Source organism: Pinus tabuliformis, chromosome 6 (genome assembly GCF_031772625.1).
Source record: "Pinus tabuliformis cultivar Carrire ecotype Pingquan chromosome 6, CPIR1, whole genome shotgun sequence".
In the NCBI taxonomy this organism is placed as follows: Eukaryota; Viridiplantae; Streptophyta; class Pinopsida; order Pinales; family Pinaceae; genus Pinus; species Pinus tabuliformis.
The window spans coordinates 631352069-631362053 of NC_142292.1; the positions used below are offsets into that span (position 1 = coordinate 631352069).

Consider the following 9985-nt stretch of genomic DNA (forward strand, 5'->3'; position numbering starts at 1 on the left):
GGGTTGTTCGAGTGGATGGTGATGCCGTTCGGACTTTGCAACACTCCAGCTACATTCATGAGGATCATGAATGATCTCTTTAGGCCTTTTATTGATGAGTTTGTTCTTGTATATTTAGATGATATTCTTGTTTTTAGTAAGAGTTGGAATGAACATGTATGCCATGTAAAGAAAGTGCTTGATGTATTGAAAAAAGAAAAACTCTATGTAAAGTTGTCAAAGTGTGAGTTCGGGAAAACCTCGTTGGTTTACCTAGGTCATATTGTTGGTCATGGTCAGTTGAAAATAGATCCTTCAAAAGTTGAAGCAATTGTAAAATGGCCTAAGCCTACTAATGTATCAGAGGTCCGTAGCTTTTTAGGTGCAGTCCAGTATTGGCGAAGATTCATTGCCAATTTTTCTGTTATAGCAGCACCTTTGCACACATTGACAAGTGTGAAACAGGTCTTTCAATGGGGAGGAAAGCAGCAAAAGTCCTTCGAAGCATTGAAGGAAAAGATCAGCACTGCGCCAGTCCTAGCCTTACCCGATCTCCAGCAGCCATTTGAGATCGAAACCGATGCCAGTGGATACGCCATGGGAGCTGTACTGATGCAGCAAAAGAAGCCAATTTGTTACCATTCTGAGAAGTTTTCTCAGGCTGTGATAAACTATCCTACTTATGACAAGGAGCTTTACGCCTTGGTCCAAAGCGTGAAGAAGTGGAAGCACTACCTGATCGGCAAGGAGACCATCATCCATACAGATCATCAGCCCTTGCAGTACCTACAAACACAAACCAAGTTGCATCAATCTCTTCATTTCAAGTGGATGGGTTTTCTTCAACAGTTTCATTTGGTAATCAAGTATAACAAGGGCACTAGCAATAAAGTGGCTGATATGCTATCTCGCCCTCCTATTTCTGCTTCTGTTATTTTGCATAATGTGTCATTGTCTTTTGAAAGTTATGCTGAACAGTATGCTAACGATGATGACTTTAAAGAAGTTTATGCAAAACTAACCCATGGTTCACAGGTGGACAACTATCATTTGCAGGGGAAATTGTTGTATCACCTTGGTAAATTGTGTATTCCCACAGAAGAAAGAGTGCATGTAATTCGAGAGGCCCACACCTCTCTTGTGTCTGGACACTTTGGTGTCGAAAAAACTTTAAGTCATGTACAACGATTTTGTTTTTGGCCTCACATGAAAAATATAGTGACTCGATATGTAAAGGGGTGCGTGATGTGTTCTGTTTCAAAGCCCTCTAACAGAAAACTTGGGCTCTACACACCACTCCCTATTCCGAGTCGTCCATGGGAAAGTGTGTCAATGGACTTTGTAGGAGGTCTACCTTTGTCTAGGAAGGGTCACGACTATTTGTAAGTCATCGTTGACCGTTTTAGCAAAATGTGTGTTCTTATGCCTTGTAAAAAGCATATTACTGCAAAGCAGACTGCTTCTCTTTTCTTTCAGTATGTTTGGGTCCACTTTGGGCTACCCACTTCAATTGTGTCAGATAGAGACTCTCGCTTCCTTGGAGAGTTCTGGACCAACTTGTGGAGGATGATGGACACCAAACTGAAAAGAAGTACGACATTTCACCCGTAGACCGATGGACAGACAGAGGTGGTTAACAGGACCGTGGTACATTTGTTGAGGGGTTACTGTGGGAAACATCCCAAGTTATGGGATGAGCATCTCCCCTACATACAACATTCCTACAACCGAGCAGTGCATTCATCAACGCAACGTTCGCCATTCGAGACTTGTTTTGGATACTTGCCAAAGGATCCTTTTGACATGGTCTTTGGAAGAGAGGATGGTTCCAGTGGACGAGATGATAAGGATAAAGCTCAGCAGTTCATTCAGTGAATCCAGAAGGTTCACCAAGCAGTGGAGCAGTTGGAAAAGAGTCAAGCCCGCTACAAGGCTCGACATGATAAGCACCGAGTTGACCATCAGTTCCAAGTAGGCGACAAAGTATGGTTCCACATCAGCAAAGACAGGATGAAGGGGGAAGGAAAGAAGCTGCAACCAATCCGGTATGGGCCATTCACCATATTGGAGAAGATTGGGAATAATGCCTTTCGTCTTGACTTGCTAGTATATATGCAGATGTACTCAGTGGTGAATGTGGAGAACCTGAAATTGTATGAACCGCCTTTGATCATGGACCATGATGAGGTGGGCACCATTCCTACAGTTGATGATTTTGCACCTGAATATCTCGATGAGTTGCCCGAAGACATCATTCTCGACAGAAGAATCAGGACTTCGCGACGAGGAGATGTAGAATACCTTCGAGTTGGATTAAAAGGAATGCATCCAAGCAAGGCCAAATGGATGGAGAAAGAAAGAGTGAGGGCACAATACCCTCACTTGACAGTTGATTGATGAAAAGCTTTTGGCGGCCCAAAAGCTTCTCAATGGGGAGGATTGATCTAGGAGGATCTCGAGACACCAAGGGGATGGATAAAGGCTCGAAATTAAAAATGGTAGAAAGGAGTAGTTGATGGCATCAGTTGAAACGGCTCGTCTTCCTGATCATGATGGCGTCAACGGTTTGTTAATCTGAGCTTGTATGCAAAAGATAGAGCCCCTCAAAGATTGGTATGGCAGAGGAAAAATGGGGCCCACAGTGTGCCACATGGCATCCCAGTCAACACATGGGACCCACATGGCAGCTTGACACTTGGCATTCCTCCAGTGGCCTTCTAGACCTGCACAAGAGAACAAAAAAATCATTTTGAATTATTAATAACTATATGACAAAATTTGTTTTATCAAATCGAGCTGTTGTTTTTTTAGCCGTTACCTTATCGAGAAATTTGAGTCATTGGATATTCTGCCCTATCTATTTATAGTGCATAGCGAGATCTGCTCATTCAACTTGTCCTGATGATGAACCACACTAGTTGGTTCGAAACGCGTCGACAAAAGTTTCTCTATGTGATTTTCGCCAAAAAATCTTCAAAAATTTATTTTATAGTTATTAAAATAACTATATATAAAAGTCAAACCCCAAAAAATATATATATATACAACCATATAATAGGTACACCCATATAACCCCAAAAAAAAAAAACCAACGTATAAACTACGTGGCACATTTCAAAAGAGTATATAAGAAACCATATATGGTTAATCCAAAAACCATAAAATACATTGGAGGGTTATTAAAAGGGTATAACAAAAATGCAAGATATTATGGTTGAATTAAGAGACAATACGTTATATGCCAACCCATTTATGGCACATGCCATAACACACATAACGAAGTTATAACGAAAGTTGCCAAGGTTAATAAGAGTAGTCTACCTAGGCAGTAGAATGGCCTGTTTTCCGGTACCGGCCAGAAAATCGTTCGGCTCCGGCAACCGGGAATGTCTCCGCCCTCCGCCACCCTCCCGGAGCTCTGCCACCCTCCTTCTCCGCTTCTCCGCCACCCTCCCCAGGCAATTATGACATTCTTGCCACGGCCTGACAAAAAATTGGATTCGGATGGCAGGGAATGGGGCCTGACATCCCCTGACAGGCTACTCCGATCGGGGACAAGCTATTGCAGCCGAGGTGTATTGTTCCGGGGAGCTCCTTATTTCGACTGAGTTTAGACAGTCTCAAAATCCTCTGGTTCTTTGTGTTCAAATCCTCTGGTTCTTTGTGTTGAAACGGAAGGAAAAGAAGAAAACGTTAAGCTCGGGGCGAACAAGAACAAGTATTCCGAGAGGCAGCTGCTGGGGACTGTGGCACAGATGAGGGAAAAGGATTACAAGGACCTGGATCCCGCGCCACTGTTCGAACCCGGGGAGTTGGCGTCATGGTCCTTCTGGAGGGCGGGTATTGCAGAGTTCATGGGCCAAAAATAAAACTCCAAAATCAGGGATCTGCGATTCCAAAATAATTATTTTCAACTTCTTGATCTCTGTGAAAAATACCAGTAATAAAGAATGACGGAAGAGAAAGGCAAATGAGTTCGGTGGAATGAGGACCAGGGTCCCATAGGGGACGATATCCAGCTATCTGATTGAGGAATTCTACGATGGGCTGTTGAAGATTTAACCCTGTTTCTCAGCTGCTGTAAGACAAATTCTCCTCCTTCACCGTTAATTATTGGGCCAGTCTGCTTATGAATTAAATATAAATAAGCATGCTTAGTGATTTCTGCAAGGGATTTTCAGAAGTCAACCCAAATGGAAAAGAGGAGTTATTACTGATGTTTTATGGAGGCCCATCTTGCCTCCATAAACCTGGGGATTAGGTTTTTTAATATTTTGTCAATACCCATCTTTGTTTTTTGTGATAGGTTTATGATAAATTGCCCATTTCTCTATTACCTTATCTCAGGGAAATTGGTTTCATTGCATGAAAGTTGAGATCTATATGATTTGTTTTTGAGAAGCATACAGATCTGAATGTGATGCAAATTGTATTTTTCTTACTGCGCCTGCGATGAACCATCCCAATTCTTGTGCAAGTTAGTAAGAAAATTTATATATTTTCTGACTTGTGTGTCATTCCATGTAAACATTGCTGAAGCCCAAGGGAACTGTTATTTTTTAGGTGTTTCTGTCCACACCCATCTTGCTTTTTCCTGCAACTGGAGTTCAAGGGGAATCCTAATGATTCATATTGAGCCGATATAGTTTAACCACGAATGAGCAAAATATGCATTCCAAATGTTGTCAACCTAAGAAATTGACACTGTGCCTGCTTTTTCTGACCTCGGCATTGGCTCTGCTCAGTTCTCTGGCTTTTCTTCAAATTTCAAGTCAGCCTCTTGGCAAAGATCAATATTCACCATTCTCATATCCTAAGGTAAAATTTATCTTAGAGGATGAGAAGCTGCTGTATGAAATTTTAGATGAATTCCAGCCATCTTTAATCTCCTCTTCTGGAATCCGGACAGATGAATTTACAGATAAGAACGGAACTCCCACCGGTTCAGAGCCAAATAACAAACAGGGCAACCCGAAAGACGCGGTGTTGAAGGTTTTTATGTATAATATGCCACCTGAATTCCATTTTGGTATGTTAGGTTGGAAGCCAGAAAAGAGTATATGGCCGACAAATCTCACTGAAATCCCTCGATATCTGGGCAGACTCAATTTGCAGCATAGTCCAGAATACTGGCTTACCTTGGATCTACTGTCTTCAAACATACCAGGCAGAAACTCTCCTTGCAGTGCCCGGAGAGTTGAAAATTCCAAAGAGGCTGATGTTTTCTTTGTGCCCTTTTTTTCTTCATTGAGTTATAACAGGCATTCAAAAGTTGAGACCCGTGGGCATAAGAGTAAAAATGAACTTTTGCAGGAGAAATTGGAGCATTTTTTGATGGGTCAGGAGGCCTGGAGGAGATCAGGGGGCAAGAATAATGTAATAGTTATGCATCATCCAAATAGCATGGTAATAGCAAGGGAGCAGCTCCAGTCGGCAATGTTCATTGTAGCTGACTTTGGACGATATTCAACATTGGTAGGCAACGTAGAGAAGGATGTTGTGGCACCTTACAAGCATGTTGTTCCTTCCCTTGCAAAGGATTCTTCATCATTTGAAAGCCGAAGCATTCTCCTTTTCTTTCAAGGTGCTATTTACAGGAAGCATGTGAGTTCTTGAATCCAAATGCAATTATTTCCACCATTATTTTGGCCTCTTTAAAGTGTGCTTGCATGCAGCCTGTTGGTTTTCTTTGTATTCTTTTGTTGGTAGGAATCCCTTCTTGAGGCACCACAAGCCCATGAATTTGATTCCATATTTATTTTGTTTCAAAAGCGAACACGTTGCATTTACCTTCAATGTCCATTGCTGACTTGGTTTATAATTACCAGGGTGGATATATTAGACAAAAGCTCTATGCTCTTCTGAAGGATGAAAAGGAACTACATTTTACTTCTGGGAATACACAGAGGGATGGAATAAGAAAAGCAACTGAAGGCATGCGGTCTTCAAAGTTTTGCCTAAACATTGCAGGCGATACACCCTCTTCAAATCAGCTCTTTGATGCTATTGCTGGCCATTGCGTTCCTGTTATCATTAGCGATGAGATTGAGCTTCGTTATGAGGATGTCCTTGATTATACAGAATTTTGCATTTTTGTACAATCTGTTGATGTTGTCAAAAAAGGGTTTTTGATAAGATTGCTTAATAGTGTTAAAATGGAAGAATGGACCCGCATGTGGCAAAAGTTGAAGGAAGTCAGCCACCATTTTGAGTATCAGTATCCAGCTCAGCCTGATGATGCTGTGCACATGATTTGGAAAGCAGTTGCGAGAAATCTACCTTCTGTCAGGCTCTCCCTTCATAAAGGAAAGCGCTACTCCAGATCTTGGCTTGCAAAGCACACAGATTCCTTTTTCAGTCTACAAAAATTGGCTAGAGGCTAGCCTAGATTCGGGCATGATTTCTGCAATTCAGATTCACATTTGAAATTACCAAACAGAAGGTAGTGTAGTCACAACTCACATCGTTTCCATGGTACTTAGACATGCATGGCTTAATCTCTTTGACGAGCATATGACTACTGATAGAATCAACGAGTAACCATCAAAGTAACTATGAGCCATGTGCAGTTTCATAGTCTGAATTAGTCCGATGTTCAAGATGGAAATTGCATTGTTTCCAAAAGTCCGATGTTCAAGATGGAAATTGCATTGTTTCCAAACATGAAATGGATTGAAAATGTTATTTTTTCTTGTATTTGTAGTTCCTGGATTTCATGTGCATTGCCAACAGAAGAAATGCACAAAAAATATCAGTATCAGAGAAAATAAATCGGCTTGGTTGATTATAGGTGTACTCTTCTACATTTGCAAATGAAGTCAGGACTTGATCGCTGTATATTGAAAAAATGCAGCCAGGTCATTCTCATGTATCTTATTGATTATAGGTGTACTCTTCTACATTTGCAAATGTAGTCAGGACTTGATCGCTGTATATTGAAAAAATGCAGCCAGGTCATTCTCATGTATGTTATTTTTGAGATGAACATTATCACTTATAACTCAAAATTCATTCATATTCATGTTAAAAAGGTGAGTTTCACAATGGAGGGAAAATAGAATGAATTTCTGAAACAAATAAGCTTTTAAGCTACAAACCTGATTTTTAAAAATTTGGATATATATATATATATATATATATATATATATATATATATATAAATTTGAAATGAGAATATTCCACTTAATGGATTCCTTAAACAAGAATATATATATATATATATATATATATATATATATATATCTATATATATATATATATATATATATATATATATATATATATATGTATATGAAGGGAATATCAATACTCAAAAAACTCAAAACTCATTTATAAATGAGGCTATATATCTAAAATCAACTTTTAAGTTGGAGGTTGCAATGTTATATCTATCTAACCTAGAAATAAAACATAAATTAAAATAATAAAGTGTTATAATTACCATTCTCATCTTCATCTTTAAGATAATAAAGTGTAATAATTACCATTCTCATTTTCATCTTCCTCATGAAAATAAGAACACGATACATCTTCAATGGTGGAATGTGGAGTAAATAACTATTTCCAATTGCATTGCTAGATTCCTCAAGATTTAGTGCATCAAGAGAGACGCCTAAGTCAGGATTTAAGATCCACATCGCAATCTTTTAAAGGTTGATTCTTATATTCTTGACCCCTATGAGATACAAGGAAAATGTTGGGATTCACATAAACAAGATCTCTAGCCTTCTACAAACACTACAAGTTGAGTTTCATTGAATTATAAAATTATAGAAGTTTCAATTCCTTTCCATTGATGGAGAGCTTACTATTTGTGAGAGAATACAAGTGACAAAGGGTGAACCATTCGCTCCATGGCAAATTTACCATTGGTTACTCTCATCCAAAGTTGATTCGTCTAAATAATCATCCAAATTAACAATAAAATTAGCAAATTCTTAATTCACCTCCTTATGTAGATGTGCTAGAAATATTCTCATAAACCCTCGTTTCACTCCATTCACCACCTCCCTATTCTTATGTGTTGTCTTCATCTTACCATTGTTTTTGAATAATGAAGTCTTTGTCATAAAATCTTAGGTTCAAGGCAAATGCTAAAGCGCGTTGTGAAGTGTTGAACTATTCCAACTCTCAAGAATGATTTTCTTCATTGAATCAACAAAATAAGCATGAAGAAATAAAAGCTAAGGAGACTCTTGTAAAATTATTTCCATAGTTTTTTCAATTAAAATATTCATTCTATTGTAAACCTCTCCCAAGAAGTGTTTGCATGTGGTTGCATTTCAAAGAATCTCAAACACTGGTGATGTGAATTTGAGTAAGAAATCTATTTTGCCCCACCACTCCTCATCAAGAGACAATTTGTGCACCATAGTTCCCTTCTCTAAATCCATCTATCTCCAATCAGCCTAAAATTGACTCACCGCCATGGAAGCTAATGGTTTCTTAACATCAATAAGGTAATGCAACATGATGAAGTTTAAGGTGTATATTGTCTCAGCAACTTTTAACAACTGCAATCTAAAGTATTCTTGAAATATTGCTTGACATTGTTGGTGGTTGGCAATAAATTTGACTATATCCCTAGCTTTCCCTATGAATTCCTTAATCCATGAAACTTTATTGTCAATCTCTTCTTGAACCATATTTAAATTATGGATAACGCGATGAGTCCAAAAAATGTAATCATACTGGCTCTCCAAAATAAAACCTGTAGCTTTGCAAACCACTATTTTATCCATGATAACTTGCACCACTTTAGTAGGCCCTATTTTCTTAATAGCTTTGATTAAAATATCTATGATAAATTATCATTTATCTTGAAAGTCCTTGGGCTTCAAAATCATTGTTCCTTTTGGTGAATTGATAATGATATTGATCAATGGCCTATGCCTAGAATCTATCCATCCAAGACAATGGTAACCTCAAAGCTACTCCATGAAGCATGAATACGTTCTAAAATGCCCTCAATTGTATCCTCCTTTTTTAGTAGATGGGTTTCGAGTTTTTCATGATGAAGCCCTCTCAACCCTTGAGGAGTTGCATTAATTGCCCTCTCTATATCTCTCCAATAAGAAGATTAAACCAAATACCACAAGTATAGATGGCCATTGCCATTGTTGTTTCAACTGCTTCTCTTGTGAACATTCACCATTTTAGCTATTTTTCTCTATTGAATTGCAGATAAAGAACCTTTGAAATTTTTTATACTTGTGATCTAGAATGAATCATTATATAATTTTTCATCTATGTTGGTCCTTTTTGGGTGGAAAAATTGGAGTAATTGACTTGCACGGCCCATTTAGTGGTAGGTCCTTGTTTGGGAATTTGAGGTTCTATACCTTCCAGAGTTGGTTTGAGGCACCAAATGACACTTGTTGGGGTCAAAACTTTAGGGGTGTAGCTCGCAACTCTTGATTTGATTATACACACTGTGACTTTTCCAATGGTGTGAAAATCACCTCAATCGGAGCTTGTATGTGGAACTTATGCCTCCCACAAGTTGACCTACCTTGTTGACCACCATGGTATCGTGTGGATGCCATTTCAAACCCCATTACTCATAGATCTAGAGTAATTCATGTGTGGACTTTCAAAAATATTGTCATGTCCCCAATAAATAATTTTGCTAAGTAGACCTCCCTTTTTGCAATTTTGGCATTAAGAAAATATTTTGGTATGTAAAACTTAGGAAAAGTGGGTTGAGGGAGTCATCACTTAGTTTTTGGAGAAAATTAGGCCACAAAAATTAGAGAAAAGGAAAAATTAATTTGGTAGTGGGATGTGGGGCTACCCAAAGAGGAAAATTCGAACCCCTTTAGAAAATCGAGCTATGGAGAAGGAGGGAGAGAAAGGAGGTCGAAATGATGGAGCCCACAAGGAGAGAAGGGAGAAAAAACTATTAAAAAAAAAGAGGGCCTCATTTTGGGATATTTTGATAATTTGACATTTGAACTTGAGTTATCTTGACTTGTTCAGCCAAGACAACCAACACTACTTAACACCA

At 38.8% G+C, this 9985-nt stretch overlaps 1 protein-coding gene across 1 annotated transcript; it reads left to right on the plus strand.

The window, feature by feature from the left end:
- The first annotated feature begins 4647 nt into the window (after positions 1–4647).
- On the plus strand, positions 4648–6362 carry LOC149260223 (putative arabinosyltransferase ARAD1). The gene is made up of 2 exons (XM_089457382.1): positions 4648–5583; positions 5808–6362. Exons 1-2 carry the CDS (start codon positions 4648–4650, stop codon positions 6360–6362), a joined length of 1491 nt encoding a protein of 496 aa, XP_089313508.1.
- The last annotated feature ends 3623 nt before the right edge of the window (positions 6363–9985 follow it).

What these genes read in the sequence shown, in the direction of transcription:
- LOC149260223 (XM_089457382.1), top strand. Translation starts at nt 4,648, where the DNA reads ATGCATTCCAAATGTTGTCAACCTAAGAAATTGACACTGTGCCTGCTT. An exon ending in GTGCTATTTACAGGAAGCAT is followed by an intron (nt 5,584 to 5,807) that starts GTGAGTTCTTGA and finishes TATAATTACCAG; the next exon opens with GGTGGATATATTAGACAAAA.